A 17,404-nucleotide genomic window follows, 5' to 3' on the forward strand; every position below is an offset into this window, starting at 1 on the left:
ACCTCAGTGTAAAGTCTGGGGAATAATAAACCTGCGTCACGGAGCCGCTTACTACGTCAATCAGCAGCCAACGTATTATTTACTATGTATGTGCCTCGAATACGAAAGGAGGGGAAGTTATGGAAACCACTGAGCAGAATGGACGTTACAGTCGTCACACGTTATAAAAAAAATAAACCCCCCCCCCCCCAGCCAGCTCATTGAAAACCAGGGGCTGCTGCTCCGAGTCCCAGCGTGTGGTAATCATGAGTCAGCGCAGTGCACGGCAACGGCATCTCCCGCGCATTTCTAATTTAACTGCGCCACCAGCGTGACGTCACCGCCTATCCGTTGGCATGACAACTCGCGGAGGGGGAGGCGAGCTACAGGATGTTTATGCCTGTAGCGTAGTCAATAAAGTTTGTTGAGAGCAAAAAGAAAAAAAAGGGACGTCTAATGGTCATGTGACGCTAGGTGATCATGTGTGCAGCTAGTCATGTGACTTTCCTCTTCCTTAGGAGGTGCGCCGCTGGAGGAGACAACATGGGGACCGTGCTGGACATCAAGATCAAGCGGGCGAATAAGGTCTACAGGGAGGGGGTAAGAGCAGTGGAGCCCCCTCCCCATGTCACAGACTCTGGGCCATAAAGACGGTTGTCAGCAGTTTAATAGATGCTGCAGGACATTTTTTTTAATATTTTTTTTTTTGCAGAACTACAACTCCTATCGAGTTCTGTGCATGCTAGGACTTGTAGTCTTGCAATGTCAGAGCCGTTAGTCGGAGGCAATTGGTCTGAGGGATTTTTGACTAAAGGGGTTGTCAGATTTTATGTAAATGAGGCTTAAAGGGGTTGTCAGCAGTGTTACAAGTGATAGCCTATCTTCTGGCTGTTTCAGTGTAGCCCCCCCCCCATTGTGCAGTGGATGAAGTTGGTTACTACAGTGCTGCTCCCATGGAAGTGAATGCTGCGGCGGCCAGCTCTTGTAACAGTCGACAACCCCTTCACAAGGGAGGTTCCAGCTTTTAGATACCGATGACCGGTCGGTGGTGGTCCGACATCCGGTACCTGAACCAGTCGGCCGTTCTCAGTATAGACCGGCTGTGGAAACTGAACAGTTTACAGACGGCTCCATCCCCGGGGTACTGGGTACCGCAGCTCCGCTCCCATTCACTTCAGTTGTACTGGGACACCTTCCATTCAAGTTGAATGGGGCCTAGACTGAGGTTTTGAGACATGGACACTTCACAGTGGATGGAGGCTTCGCCTCCCGCTTGTTCGCTGTTGCGTTTTTGGCATCTTCTGCTGAGAACAGCTGATTGGTGTTGAGTCTCGGACCCCCACCAGTCTGATATTAATGGCCCACCCTGAAGATAGGTCCTCTATATCTCAAAGCTAGAGGGATTTACCAGGGGATATAATAAAGGGTTTGGCCCATCTCATACATTCTGATAAGCACAGGTCACACCTCTGGGACCAGCACCTGTCTTTAGAACGGAGCACCTGTCTTTAGAACGGAGCCCGCAAAGTGAGGGAGAGTGGGACCGAGCATGTGCGGCTGCCCTCCTTTCATTTCTATGGGAGCGCCGACAATGGCAAAGCAGCGTGGGAAGCGAATGACTGCACCAGGCAGTGACATCATCATCCCTGTCTATCAAAGTACAGGGGCGGTGGCTTCTGCAGAGAGAGCAGAGTCTCTAGGTGTAATGGTAACGCCCCCATTGCTCCTAAGGCTCATTTGCATATATTAGAACATCATTTTTCTCAATAATACGGGCACATATGAACATGGGACCAACACAGATGCCTTCAGCTGCCAAGTGCACATGTAACAGGTCAGCCAGTGTTGTAGGTACAGAACTGCTGACAGATGCCCTTTAATGCCGCACATGATTTGGAACAATGCACTATTATTATTTTTTGCATGTTTCATATCTGCATTTCAAGAGCCATAACTCTTCCCCCCCCAATTAATGTAGCCACCTAAGGGCTTGTTTTTTTTGGGGGGGGGGGGGGGGGACAGGTGAAGTATGTATTGGTATTATTATGGTAGATATAAACTGTGCATGTTATCCGGGAGAGAGGATAACTGATTGGTCGGGGTCTCACCCTAATAGAGCGGTAAGTCAAGCATGTGCCCTGCCGCTCCATTCATTCTCTATGGGGCTGCTGGAGATTGCAGAGTACAGCGCTCAGCAGGGCACCCATACCACCTCTCACTCTCTTAGAACAAGGGAAAGGGGACCCTGGTTCTCTGCATCGGTTGGGGGTCACAGCGGTCTGACCCCCCCCTTACTGATCAGTGATTTATACTCTTCAATTTACTTTTCTTTCCCTCCTGGGGCCCTTAACCCTGCTTTCACACCTGAGCGTTTCTCAAACGCGCGTTTTTGTCGCGCGTTTTTATGCGCGTTTTTTGTAATAGTAAACGCGCGTTTGACTGCAGTGTCCTATGGCCACAAACGCGCGTCAAAACGCCCCAAAGAAGCTCAAGTACTTGATTATGCGTCGGGCGTTTTACAGCGCGATCGTACGCGCTGTAAAACGCCCAGATGAGAACCATTCCCATAGGGAAGCATTGGTTTTCATGTGTTGAGCGTTTTACAGCGCGTTTGAACGCGCTGTAAAACGCTCAGGTGTGAACTTAGGGTAAAGCAGGGACCGTTTGCCTCAATAACGTTATTTAAAAGCATTATAGGCAGTCAGCGTTCAGGCGTGATCTAATAATTCACAGCTTTTTAAGGCAGACCTGGGGCCATTGTTAGGCCTCTAGTCACAGTAGAGTATCTCCCCCCTCAACTGCGTTGCAGGGGGCCGATGGGCTGACAGAGAGAGCCTCATTTTCAAGATGTCAAACCCCTAAGATGCCTTGGTCGCTATTAATTGTGGCCTTTAAGGGTTTACAATTGAAGACCAACTTTATAGAAGACTATACCAGTGCTGCAGCCCTTTCATTCTTGGGATTGGTGGTGGTCCCAGAGATTGGCCCCCCACCGATCATAAAGTGATGGCCTAACCTAGAAATGCCATCGCTTCACAACATGGGAATACCCTTCTAATCACTGCATGGTGAAAACGTCTACAACTTTCTAATATACTTTGTACAATTGGATCCAGTCTAGATAATCTGCCGTGAGCTCCACACATCATCCTCACAAATCTCTGTCCTGACTGGAAACCATTGTGGCAAATCTTCAACAGTGAAAAGTATTTACCCTCAATGGGTTTCTTTCTACCCTAAGGATATAAAGAAGTCTGTTTCCAATTAGTGACACAGAGATCTTAAAGGGGTTGTCTCATTGCTAGGATATGCCACCAATGTTGGGTCAGTGCAGGCCGCACCTGTCTAGAACTGGGCTTCCAAAGTGAATGAGAGCGCACCGCACAGGCACTATGTTCTGTCCGTTCACTTATCTGGGAGTTTTGAGAACAGCAGAGTGCTGGGTCGGCTAATTTCCAGAGCTCCCAAAAAAATGAGCAGAGGGCGCACGGCGAATGCGCAGCCAGCTCTTTATTCACCTCTATAAGACTGCCGGAAATAGCCGAGCCAGCACTCTGCAATTTCGGAACTCCCACAGGAGTGAATGGATAACACATGGCGTATGCGCAGTGTGCTCTCATTCACTTTGGCGACCTCATTCTAGAGGTAGGTGTGGGTCCCAGAGGTTTGACCCGCACCTACCTGATATTGGTGGGGCTATCATAGCGATATGCCACCAATGTCTCAGATGACAATGTGAGCAAAGGGGTTTTCTGAGACTTTTCTACCGATGACCTATCCCCTGGACACTCGGGACCCCCACGTTCAACTGTTTGAGAAGGCAGTGCTCGCAGTAGCGTCACTGCCTTCTCTCAGCTCGCCAAGCACAGCGCCGTACGTTGTATAGTGGCTGTGCTTGGTATCGCAGCTCTGCTCCATTCACCTAAATGGGGCTGAGCTCTGCCTAGGCCATGTGACCGATGAACATGACTTCACATGACCAAGGCGAAGCTGCAAGAAGGCCACAGTTCTCGGAATACCCCTTTAAACTAAGTATATCTGCTAGTTCTGCTGTAAGGAGTTGCTATTTATGTAGTTGCCTGCCATTCTCTTCTTGCCTATAGGAGGTCTTATCCGGAGTAGTAGTTGTGGTGAGCAAAGATACCGTTCAGCATCAAGGGATCTTGCTGACCATGGAGGGCTCCGTCAATCTGCAGCTCAGCGCTAAGAGTGTCGGCGTGTTTGAGGCTTTCTATAATTCAGTGAAGGTAAGAGGACTGCAGGACATTATGGTTAGAACCTGGATACCTGAGAAGATGACATTGGTGAAGTCTGTGATCTCGGACACCACTGAACGAAGGAGTTTTATAGAGGGCATAAACCCCTTTGGCACTGCTCGGAGACTTGTTGCTGAAAATCGAAAACCACCTACAGCACCTGTCATTGGTTAGAATGTTGTGGGATGTAAGAAATCTCTGAGCAGTACCAAAGGGGTTTTATCTAGAAAATGGTGTTGTCCGTCACCTGTCCTCTAACATGTATATGAGATCATTTATCCCATGAACAGTGTCTCCACTATCCACGGAAAACTAGATTAATGAGAGTAAAATCCTGGGACTACTACCGATCATGAGTCGCCTGTGTGAATGGAGTGTTAGGCTGGTTTCACACGGGCGTTGCGGATTGGGGCTGGATGCGTTCAGTGAAACTCGCACTATTTTGCAAGCAAGTTCAGCCAGTTTTGTCTACGATTGCGTTTAGTTGTTCAGTTTTTTCCGTGCGGGTGCAATGCGTTTTTCACGCGCGTGATAAAAAACTGAACGTTTACAAACAACATCTCTTAGCAACCATCAGTGAAAAACGCATCGCACCCGCACTTGCATGCGGATGCAATGCGTTTTTCACGCAGCCCCATTCACTTCTATGGGGCCAGGGCTGCGTGAAAAAAGCAGAATATAGAACATGCTGCGATTTTCACGCAACGCAGAACTGATGCGTGAAAAACAACGCTCATGTACACAGACCTATTGAAAGGAATGGGTCCGGATTCAGTGCGGGTGCAATGCGTTCACGTCACGCATTACACCCGCATGGAAAACTCGCTCGTGTGAAAGGGACCTTAGTGTGCATGTGTGACCACCACGTCATTCTCCTCTATGGTGGAGATAGTGGGGCACAGCATGGCTCTCCTGATCACTGTCTCCTTTCGTCTCTGACACAGATACCTTTAGGTTCCCGAGTCCATTCACTGCAATGCGTGCTGTCCTATTGTATTGAATTAGATTCTGCTGACAAAGGGCGCTGCTCTCAGAGGTCTAGGAGTCGGTACAAGGCACAGAACCCCTTTGATGGCAGTATGGGACAAACTTGCTCCACTGTATGTCAAGGCTGTCTGCAGAATACAGACTGCTTACGGTTCAGGAGATGCAGGCTGGCCTGAAATCACTTGTTACTGCTGACTGGCTGCACAGGGTGCTCAGAAGTGCATTTTCCTGCTCATAAAGGAACCAGTTCAGATTTTAAGTCCCGTACAAACCCCCTGCCCAAAAAACTAAGACTTTGTACATAAAGTGAATGTCCACCATTAAACACTATTTTATCTAAATGATTTTGAAATCTCATGCTGATACAGAGTTCCAAATCCCCAGCATTGTAGCCCTTTGTCTATGAGCAGCCACCACTAGAGGGCGCTAAGGGAAACATAGAAGATTGACAGCAGAGAAAGCCTCCCTGGTCCAGCCAGTCTGCACTATTATTACTATTTGTGTGTTTATCCCAGGCAGATTTAACTACACGGACTGTAGATTTCCCAACCACATCTGCCGGTAGATTGTTCCCAGGCTAAACTACTCTTTCTCGTGCATGGCATTGGGGGACACAGCACCATGGGTATATGTCCAACTACCACTAGGAGGCACCAGACACAAAAAGTGTTGGCTCCTCCCAGGTGGGCTATACCCTCTCCACAGGCACGAGGCTATTCAGTTTTAGTCTAGTGTCCGTAGGAGGCAGACCTGTCCTGCTTTTTTGCAGGTTCTGCTGTTTATTTTTATTCTTTTTTTCTCTCTTCCGCAGGTCGTTTTTTTTTTTTTTCCACCGTTATACCTGCTGCAGGCTGGGGCTCCATCGTGTTCCACTTTAGTTGCCCCCCCTGCGGGCGCGTACTTCGGTACCATCGCCGGTCACCCAGTCCCCACGGACTGCATCCGCAGTGGCTTGCCGGCATTCCCACGGTTCCCGTGTTGAGTCTGCCGAAGGGGTGACCGTGCTGCGCCCGAAGACATCGGATGGTGAGTATATCGGATGGTGAGTATACTCCCCTGTCCCTGTGTCCCTGCCCCAGGGTTAGGTTCCCTTCTGTGGCCAGGGGGATGGGATCCACCTTAGCTGGGGGTCCTGGGGAGCCTCTTCGTTCCTCCTAGCCAACCCCCTCCCCCTCCTGGGGGGGTTATATTCATTTTTTTCCTCCCTTCTTTTCCCCCTCGGTTGGTCTTTTCTCTCCTCCCTGGCCACAGTCTCTCCCTGGCTTCCCCGCTACTTTAGTCCCCGGCTTCTGCCGGGACTAGGCCTCATCTTCTATGGCCTGTCCCCGGCTCCCAGGTGCTCTGTTTGCCCTGATCTGCCTATCCCCAGGTGTCGCTTCTCCCCCCCTACCCTACTCACCTATTTTTATGGTTCGGTGGGCCCTCTGTCGGCCGCGGTTCGCCCCGCCCCCCTTGCTCCATTCCCGGCCACCTCATAAATCGAGGCCCCGGCTTTTGGGCCTGCTAGGCCGCAATCTTCCCGGCCCCTCCCCCTTGCTTCCCGGGCTTTTCTGAGCCCCGCCCGGCCCTCGGGAGGAGCTATCTCCTCACCCTTTCCTGGGCTAACATGTTTTTTCTGTTGGAGGGGGTGGTTAACCCCTCGATTGCTTCATGTCCCCTGCAGCCCTACTGACCACCTCTTTTTTGGGGAACAGCTGCTGCTGCACCTCTTTGGGGGAACACTGCGTCCGGGTCAGGATAGACAGCCTCTGCTGGCTGCTTTTTGAGCATCTCTTCTCCCAACAGCTCCTCGGTCGCCACGTGTTTTCACGTGCGTCCGCTGTCTACAATGGCTGCCATGTGGTCATCCTGTCCCTGCTGGTGTGCAGTACCTCTTCCCAGATCCCATTGTTTTCCCTGAACAATCTTTTTGTGTAGGTTCCCCATGAATGGGTCCCTCCGTGTCAATGCCATGGGAACCTTGGCCGACTCTCCCTGGCAGTGTCGCTGGAACGCTACCAACCCAAATTGCGGCCACCTCTGCCCTCCCAGGGTCCTCCCTGCAGATGGGGCATGCTCAGTTAGGGGTACCTGCACCCGGGTTCGGCGAGGGGTAGCTCACAGTACACCCTCGGGTGGTCTCAACGGGGTCCCACCCCTCCTCGGCATCCTCGGATCCCCCCCAGGACAGGCCTGAGGCTGGTGACGAATCCTTCCTGTCACCCCATCCGTTGCCTCTGGGGACACCTCTGCACCGATTCCCTCGGAACAGAGCATCAGGCGGTCTTCCTCCATATAGAAGCCCTCTGGGAGGTCAAGACTACGTGCACGGAGGAACCTCTCCTACCTAAACAGGGTTGGTATCCCCTCTAGTGGATTTTCGGATGGTGCTCCCCTGACCGCACAGGTATTCAACCGCACAGGTAAGGCAGCCGTCCCCGTGTTTAGCATACTGAGTCACCTACCCGGTGTCTGATACGTACGCCTTCTCCTTAACAGGGGGGTTCCTGCACCACTGCCATAGGCTGTCCCTGACAAGCCTTCCTGGTTCCCCTATACCAGGGGTTATCCTCTACACATTTGAGAGTGTTTCCGTGGGGTTCCCATCCTGGTGTTGGTGTTCGCCACTCTACCTCATTACAGGGAGTTCCTGTTCTGGGCAAGCGGTTAGCTCGGCTATCGCCTCCTGTAGGTTGGTGAGTTCAGAGCAATTGTACAGCCGCCTTGCCCCTTTTCTTAGGTAGTGTACCTACAGGAGCCATTACTCCTGGCTGGCTCTATGGTGTTCCATACAGCACTATTTCTCCCTTCCGGGTGAGATATACAGGTCGCTTCAATTGCCGTTGCAATTGCACCTGTCTGTTCCCAGCCACTTTGCTCCTGTCATAGGTGGAGTACCTACACCATCTCCTGATGCTGTAGCCGATTCCCCTGGCTTGGCGCTATGGTGTTCCATGCGACACTATTTCTCCCTTCCTGGCGAGATATACAGGCTGCCTTTAATTGCCGCTGCAATTGCGCCTGTCTGTTCCCAGCCAATTTGCTTCCTTCACAGGTAGAGTACCTACGCCATCACCGGTGTTGTAGCCGATACCTCTGGCGGGCTCTGTTGTGTTCCATGCGGCAACATTTCTCCCTACGGGCGGAATATAGAGGCCACTTTCAATTGCCGTAGAATTGCCCCTGTCCGGTTCAGTTACCTGTCTGTTCCCTGCCGCCTTGATCCCTTAACAGGTGGAGTACCTGAGCCATCTCCGGATGCGGTAGCCGTTCCTCCTGTCCGGCTTTATGGTGTTCCATGTGGCATTTTCTCTCCTTACAGGACGAGATATTGAGGCCTCCTCCTATTGCCGTGGCCATTGCACCTACCTCATCATAGTGTGCACCAAACGGCCATCTTACTCCCTTCATGGGTAGAGTCCCTGAACAGTCTCCGATGCTGCAGCCGTTCAACCTGTCTGGCTTCTAGGGTGTGCTATGCGGCCCTGTTTCTGTTGCCATTGCACCTACCTGATTGTGGTGTGCACCTGTCTTGTTCTTTGTGGTACCGTGCGGCCCTACTGGGTTCCATTGTTAACGCGGTTGCTGTTGCACCTCTCTGGGTCTAGGGTGCACCATGCGGCCACATTGCTTCGATCTTAAATGTAGTTCCTCTAACACAGCCATATTTCTACCTTACAGGTTGTGTACCTGTACCCTCCGTATGCTGTCTCATTCCCAGATGCTGTGGCTATGTTTCCACTCTCCTTAGTTGGCAACATGCAGCCACTTTGCCCATATTTTAGGCGTGTGTTTGTAGTACCCCAAGCGCTGGGCCCTGTGGTGCGGTCTGTAGCTCAGACAGTTTCTGTATCACTGGGTGTTTTCTGCCCACGGGTTCTAATCTGTGCTGCGGATGTTGGTTCCATCCATTTGGTTCTTCCATACGTCTGCCACTCCTTTACTGTCGCGCTCATTGGTCTCCTTCTACCTCTCAAGGCACTGTCTGCACCAGGCCCCCTTCGTTCAGCGTGTGCATGGTTTCCATGTCTGGCAGGTGTGGGCCAGCCCAACCCCCACCTTGTCGGTCTACTGCTACTTCTGGTAGCTCCAGTATATGACTGATCTGTCTGATCCGGCGGGTGGTCCTCATTCAACCACGCTCCCTACTCCGTGGCCAGGTGGTTGTTGGCCTTCGTGCTGTAGTTGCTCTTGCCTTCTCTTTACGGTACTACGGTATGCTGTGCTCCGCGTTACCCCATGTTATAGGGGAGTACTCGCGTTGTTTCCTAATTGCTGAGCGGCCCATTCCTGGTGAAGTACAAGGATCTCCACTGGATCTTCTACCTTGTTTGGACACGTAGCTGGTGGCATCGGCCGCGGCTGCGGTTTTCTGTCATCGCTGGATGTCCGCCACACGGAATCCTTCTGGGTCCACGGCTTTTATCATTGCTGGACGTCCTCCCTGATGGGTCAAGGACAGGACCTCTGAGCGCCACACACACCTGTCTGAATTTTCAGCTGCTTGCTCTGGTATCGGACAGGGCCCCGTAGTTCCTTTTGGGTCCAGGTGTTTTCGGTATTCCCTTGTATTTTCTGCTTAGTTGTGCTACATGGCGGAGGGGCAGTCCTCTTGGACCTTGCCGTCGTCTGCACCTGTCTGGTGCTTTCTCCCCCCTGGAAGTTTTCTGTATGCCGGTCGCAGCTGGTTTCTACATTTCTATGTAGGCTACCCCGGTTTTTTCATGGCGACTTCTGCATTCCTTATGCATATGGATGTCTGTCGTTTTGTGGTACATCCCGAGCTGCTGTACTTGCCCTCTCTGGGACAATGTTTAAGGTTTGCTGGTCAATATTCTTGGTACGGCTAGTTGTCCATGGCCTATGCCCCTTCCCCTATGGTGGTTTCTTTTCGCCTTTCCTGGATATTCTGGCTTGCGTTGTCTTCTGGTGGTTCAGCTTCTGGTTCCTTGTGAGCCCATACTGGGTACTCCTTTCTGGAGTCCCTGTCCCTGTTCATTTGAGGTCCTCTTGGGATTTGTGTCTCTTTTTCCAGCCTCCCACGTCAAGTACCTGGTATTGAGTGGTTTAGTGCTGCGGTTTGCAGTTCCACCGTATGGTCTCCTTCGGGAGGGACCTCCTCCTGTTGTAGGACCTTTCCTCTTTAGGTTTTTTGGAGTGCTCTCCTTCTACTCCCATGTCTCTCAGTCCAGTGTGTCCTGCCGAGGTTGCCTGGCCTGTATCTGGCTTCTTTTTTCCATGCTACTTCACATGCCCAGTGTTTCCTCTGGTCTTACGCTTCACGGTGATATCTTGTTTTCGGAGGCTTGCGCCTCGTCTCCTGTTTTTGGGGACGCAGGAGCTATCGTTCTTTTCCTGGTTTTTTACCTACAACCCCCTCCTTCTCCAGGGTTGGCGGTTTCCTCTAGCAGCCTTGGGTTTTCACCTTTACATGGGGCGCTTAGCTTCTTTCCTGGCCTTGCGGTGAGGGGAGTCCCCTCCCTTCACATGTGAGCCTTGCTATGGCTCCCCCACTCGTTTGGTTTTCAGTGCTTCCCTGTTTCTTTTCTCCCCTGGCCTTTCAGGGGATGGCCACAGGTTTTTTTGGGTCTGGAACAATGTAGAGCGTTGGGTAGTTTCACCACGCGGTGCTGTCCTAATTTTTTCTCCAGCCCTTGGCTGCGCTCTGTTTCCTTTTGCCACCTTCTTGCATTTGGGATTTTCTTCCAGTCATTTGTCCTGGGGTGCTGGCAGTCTTCCCTGCTTCTTCTGAGGTTTCTTCCTTGTTATGGAACCTCTTGCCCATCTCGTGTTTTTTCCCGTTGGGTCACATGGTTCTCCTGCACCTGTATGCCCAACCGGTGGCGCGTCTCTTCTTTTCCCTCCCTCAGGGACTGCTTTGGGACGTCCCATGGTGCTGTGTCCCCCAATGCCATGCACGAGAAAATTGGATTTTTTGTACTCACCGTAAAATCCTTTTCTCGTAGTAGGCATTGGGGGACACAGATCCCTCCCTATGTTTTTTCTTCCGCTTCTCCGGGCTGGTCTCTTGATCTTTCCCGGTACGGGAGTTGTTGGTTCCTTGCTTTTCTTCTCTCTCCTACTGCTTTTGGTACAAACTGAATAGCCTCGTGCCTGTGGAGAGGGTATAGCCCACCTGGGAGGAGCCAACACTTTTTGTGTCTGGTGCCTCCTAGTGGTAGTTGGACATATACCCATGGTGCTGTGTCCCCCAATGCCTACTACGAGAAAAGGATTTTACGGTGAGTACAAAAAATCCAATTTTTAACTCGGCCTCTTCATAACTTCGGCGGATCCTCCGCCAGTTCTAAATGTAATAGAAATCCCAGCGGACCACGGCTTCTGCAATCAATATTCTTGATATTTATTGCATAGATAAGTACAGTAAGGACGCGTTTCAGCCTGTCCAGCCTTCGTCAGCAAGATGCTTGCGGACGAAGGCTGGACGGGCCGAAACGCGTCCTTACTGTACTTATCTATGCAATAAATATCAAGAATATTGATTGCAGAAGCCGTGGTCCGCTGGGATTTCTTTTATACTAATTTGGAGTTCGCTCTTGTCGAGTGCCGATCTTTTCTACTTGCTACAGTTCCTTGTCCTTGCTGTCTTACATTTAGACTTCCGGTCCATCACCTTCCCCGCCCACGCCAAGCCCACTTCTATAGACCTGGGGTGAGCAGGTAAAAGTGTGTTGTCCCATCTTGGACATTGGGGGCATAATGCTCCACCTCTGGGACCCCCGCACCTATCCTTAGAAAAGAGCCTGCAAAGTGACTGACGACACACCGGCATGCGTGGCCGCTCTCCATTCATTTCTGTGGGACTGCCGAAAATAGACCAGCGCTGGCTCTGCCATTTCCGTAGGCCCCATAGACGTTAATGGAGCGGTGGGTTCGCTTCCCATTCATTTCAATGGGACTTCCGTAAATAGCCGATCGCTATTTTCAGTACTCCCATAAAAATGAATGGAGGGTAGCCATGCATGCGCAATGCGCCCTCCATCACTTTGTGGGCTCCGGCCTAAGGATAGGTGCGGGTCCCAAAGGTGAGACCGGCACCTATCAGACATGTCCAAGATGGGAATACCCCTTTATGTCTCTCCTGATAAGTTTTATGCTTCCGACCCTCCACCATTTGTGTAGCCCACCTCTGCACTCGTTCCATTTTATCTATATATTTTTGTAGGTGAGGTGACCCCCATAATCTAGCATGTGATTGTACAGGGGTGGATCCCTCTCTGGCTGGGATGGGATTTTACAGCAATGTCATTGAAAGGATTCTTATTGATTTATTGCAGCCAATCCAAATCATTAGCAACACGGTGGAAATGGTGAAAGCCGGGAAACTCCCCAGCGGGAAGACAGAAATCCCTTTTGAGTTCCCACTTGTGATGAAGAGCAATAAGGTTCTGTACGAGACGTACCACGGGGTGTTTGTGAACATTCAGGTGAGGGCATCGGCCGTGCCAAGGGTGTATCCGGTGTATGTAACAAAGAAAAATTCTTCAAAAACAGTTGATGAAGAATATCTGTTTTGTGTATGCAGCTCCTATGCAGACCAATGCTGCGCCATGGTTATAGCCAGCCGCGAAACCTTGTGTGATCTGTCTATTGTTTGTAGCATGAAGTAGGGGACATATATAGGAGGAGTAAAACTGCATGAGACCACAGCGTCCCCAAAGACCTAATACTTCTCACAGCTGAGAGTTTGCTACAGCTGCATCCAGTCTAGATAATCCATTATGAGCTAAGCAGCCTGGACTCTGGACTGTCGCATTGTGGCAGGGGTTTGTGTTGTAATATTGGGTCTGATAATTAAATGGTATTTCATGGGCTGTATTTGTTTGCAGTATACTCTCCGCTGTGATATGAAGAGATCTCTGCTGGCAAAGGACCTGACCAAGAACTGCGAGTTCATCATTCATTCCCAGGTAGGTCTCGTGAGTGCAGGGAACATGCCAACCGATAGCTGAACAGGGAGCCACACATCCTTATAAAAGGGCTGTAACTTAGAGGGAATGTGTCATCAGAAAATAACCTATTGTTTAAACCATGTTTTATGTTTAACGTATTTTTAAAGAATTTTTGATACTTTTAATTTTCCATGTCACTATCTACACCTTAACAAAAACCATAAAATCCTACAGAGTTCTGATGTCGGGGCTCTATGCCGGAAGAATCCTGATCAGGATTATCCCAATGCATTCTGATAGAGAAATCCGTTCAGGATGCATCAGGATGTCTTCAGTTCAGGACCGGAACGTTTTTTTGGCCGGAGAAAATACTGCAGCATGCTGCGCTTTTTGCTCTGGCCAAAAATCCTGAACACTTGCCGCAAGGCCGGATCCGGCCCATTAAATGCCCATTGAAAGGCATTAATCCGGATCCGGCCTTAAACTAAACGTCGTTTCGGCGCATTGCCGGATCCGACATTTAGCTTTTTCTGAATGGTTACCATGGCTGCCGGGACGCTAAAGTCCTGTTTGCCATGGTAAAGTGTAGTGGGGAGCGGGGGAGCAGTATACTTACCGTCCGTGCGGCTCCCGGGGCGCTTCAGAGTGACGTCAGGGCGCCCCACGCGCATGGATGACGTGATCCGGCGTGTAATTCCAGCAAATGGAGTACACGACGGATCCGGACAACGCAAGTGTGAAAGAGCCGAAGCCAAATAATAGGCGCCACTTCTTGGTCTCTACAGATCACGTTACTGCAGTTACTCGCTTATGTCATTCTAATCCTGCCTGTAATGATACCACCTGCCTGTGTAGATAAGACGGGATCCTCCATTCACAGTAGGTGATTGTCAGAGCTTATCTGTTCTTTCCTTGTACAATGTCCTCTGCTCAGGTCACAGAGCATGCCGAGAAAACTGTCCCATAGAAGGTCCCCTCCTGACCATTGTGTCTATGGACCTTGCGGCTGCCGTAGAGCCGTTTTCTTAATGCTTTCTAAATGCCGTTGAGAACAGCTGAGGAAATATGGCCGCCCCCATAATCCTGTACAGGAAATAGAATAAATAAATCTGCAATCTAGGGTTGTTTCGGGTATCGAATTTTCAATACCCAGTCGATACTTTTGTCCGGTATCGACCTCCGGTACCGGGATTTGATATTTTTCGATACTAAAATGTGCTACTGTGCAGTCTAGTATCACAGAGCGTGGAGCGCGCTGCTATCAGCGCGCGCCATGTTCCCTCAGCAGCACAGGGGAGAAGGAGTCACTCTCTCCCTCCCCCTGTGTCGCCGCTGCCACCAATGAGGAGAGAGAGGGGCGGAGGAGAGGAGGGCGCACTGCGCTACCAATTATTAAAGTTTAATACAAATACAGGAGGCTGGGTGCAGAATCACATGGCCGTCGCCCAGCCTCTATGAAAGGAAGCCAATTGTCGCTGATCGCAGCTTCCTGTCATAGAGGCTGGGTGACGGCTATGTGATGTGCTGGTGACGGCCTCCCTAGCGTCACCAGCAGTGCTAGGAAGACTTGTCGATGTGAGGGGCCCAGCCCATCACATTGAATATACTTACCTCACTCCGCTCCTGGTCCCCGCACCGCCGCTGCTTCTCCTCCCTGTACACAGATGAAAACATCCGGCGTCAGGAAGGGGGGGGGGGGGGACGAGTCTCCCTAGCATCGCTGGTGACGCTAGGGCGCTGTTGTATGATGTTGGAAAGCCCCTTTAAGATGTGACCAGATACCGATCTTTGTAGGCTAAAGTAAATATTTGTTAATTAGGTTGTCAGGGCATGATGGGAGTTGTAGTTTTGCAGCTGCTAAGGACCACAGGTTGCGGCCCACTGCTCTGTGGACAGGATTCATACAAGCTGTGCGCTTGTCTCATCCAGGGCAGTAAAGTGAATGATTGGCAGTGATGTTAAAATATGTACGAGCAAAATCACTTTCCCGGGCACGGAGTCTTCTCTCGCTGCTCCTTCATCGTCTGCTGCTGTGGTTCTAGGACTTTGCAGGCTGTACTCATAAAACTGCCGGCATAGTGTGTGCCTCTAGTCCTGCGAGAGCAATAGAAAAGAACACATTCTGCCGAGTCCGAGGCATCCTCACGCCGGGGGACATGTCATACTTCACCCTGTTAAATGGCCGTCTATACATTACCACTAGGGGAGCAAGGACCTGAAGTGAATGTGGAATTGGAGGAGGATTTGTGAACTTAAAATGCACAATGAGAGTAAATACATTCACACAAAACCAAAAACTAAAGGGACAGCAAACCTGCAGCCCGTGTCCTGTCATGGTGCTGTGCGTCTGAATGCGATCTATTCTCAGCCCGCTCCCACAATACTTGTGTAGTCCGAGTCACCTGTACAGCGTTCACATGTCTCATGGGACTGTCTAAAACTTTCACATACTTTGTGTTTAACTTCTTCAAGATCTTATTGTGGTCGGTGAATGGGTATCTATCCATCTAAGGCCTCTTTTAGACAGCTGTAGTGTTTTGCGGATCCGCACATGGCCGCAACCATGACATAAAATGCCTACTTTTGCCCCCCATTGCAGACAAGAATAGGACATGTTCTATCCTTTAGCGGAACTATGGCTGCGGACAGCACACTGTGTGCTGTCCGCATCTTTTGCGGCCCCATTGAAATGAATGGGTCCACACCAGTTCATACGACCGTCTGAATGGTGTGGAACCGTAATACCTCTCACATTGTAACACAGACAGCAGTACGGTTTGTGTTGTTAATGTATTTGGCTCCCAGAGGATTGCCCAGACTTTGTAGCAAAACCTCTGCTGTGAGAAGTATTATGTCACTGTGAGGTTTTCAGCCCTGGATGTGAATAAGATCTTCTCGTTCAGAGCAAGCAGTGATCTTGCAGTTGTGATGAACAGACTAAGTACATTAGGACAATGTAGAACTTTTTATATTGTGTGCTAATAAAATAAGAAAAGACTTTCCCCTGTAATCTGACATATAATACATGGATTATCCCAGGCTTCTTTCTTCCATTCATGTTGTTAATCCACCATTTATATGCTGTATTTCAGCCACAGAAGGGAAAGCAGGCGCCGAGCCCGGTCAACTTCACGATAACGCCAGAGACTTTACAGAATGTCAAAGAAGTAAGTGCAACTTTTTTCTTTTTTTTTTTGTGGATCCCCTACACAACAACTTATCTCCTATCCTTAGGATGGAGGGTAGGTGTGGTCGGCGGGGGTTCAACTGCTGGGGCCCCTACCAGTCACAAGAACATTTTCCCCCTTGAACGGAACACACATGCATAGTGCTGCTCTATGGAGCTGCCGAAAAATAACTGAGCGCTTGTACTCTGTTATCTCTGGCGGCCCCATAGAGTTAAATGGAGTGGCGGATGCGCATGCATGTCTGCAACTCCATTCTAAGGGGAAACGCAGGTCCCTGTTCTTGTGATCGGCGAAGACCCCAGCAGTAGGACGCCCTGCTGATCAGACCAAATCATGTGGAGAGGTGATGAGTTGTTGTAAAGGGACAATTCCTTCAAAATCTCACATTAGCTCTTTCAATCCTATGATAAAACTGCACCTGCAGACATTCCTCAGGACACTGGTAAGAAAAAAATGTTTTTACCTGTTTTTTGTAGCGGACAGTGTCTATGCTGTAATAGGTCAGATTTACAAATCCTAGGGGAGGAGAGAGGCCATGTACAGTCAGGTCTATAAATATTGGGACATCGACACAATTCTAACATTTTTGGCTCTATACACCACCACAATGGATTTGAAATGAAACAAACAAGATGTGCTTTACCTGCAGACTGTCAGCTTTAATTTGAGGGTATTTACATCCAAATCAGGTGAACGGTGCAGGAATTACAACAGTTTGCATATGTGCCTCCCACTTGTTAAGGGACCAAAAGTAATGGGACAATTGGCTTCTCAGCTGTTCCATGGCCAGGTGTGTGTTATTCCCTCATTATCCCAATTACAATGAGCAGATAAAAGGTCCAGAGGTCATTTCCAGTCTGCTATTTGCATTTGGAATCTGTTGCTGTCAACTCTCAAGATGAGATCCAAAGAGCTGTCACTATCAGTGAAGCAAGCCATCATTAGGCTGAAAAAACACAACAAACCCATCAGAGAGATAGCAAAAACATTAGGCGTGGCCAAAACAACTGTTTGGAACATTCTTAAAAGAAGGAACGCACCGGTGAGCTCAGCAACACCAAAAGACCCGAAGACCACGGAAAACAACTGTGGTGGATGACCG

General features: G+C 50.0%; 1 protein-coding gene across 1 annotated transcript in view; it reads left to right on the forward strand.

The window, feature by feature from the left end:
* Nucleotides 1–459: 459 nt before the first annotated feature.
* VPS26C (VPS26 endosomal protein sorting factor C) overlaps nucleotides 460–17,404 on the forward strand; it is a 29,196-nt gene continuing 12,251 nt past the window's right edge. Inside the window, exons 1-5 of the mRNA XM_044287657.1 lie at nucleotides 460–579; nucleotides 4,083–4,226; nucleotides 12,500–12,649; nucleotides 13,052–13,132; nucleotides 16,207–16,281. Of these exons, the coding sequence (XP_044143592.1) occupies nucleotides 460–579; nucleotides 4,083–4,226; nucleotides 12,500–12,649; nucleotides 13,052–13,132; nucleotides 16,207–16,281 (570 nt within the window). The remainder of the gene's footprint in view (nucleotides 580–4,082; nucleotides 4,227–12,499; nucleotides 12,650–13,051; nucleotides 13,133–16,206; nucleotides 16,282–17,404) is intronic.

Source organism: Bufo gargarizans, chromosome 3 (assembly GCF_014858855.1).
Source record: "Bufo gargarizans isolate SCDJY-AF-19 chromosome 3, ASM1485885v1, whole genome shotgun sequence".
Taxonomy (NCBI): Eukaryota; Metazoa; Chordata; class Amphibia; order Anura; family Bufonidae; genus Bufo; species Bufo gargarizans.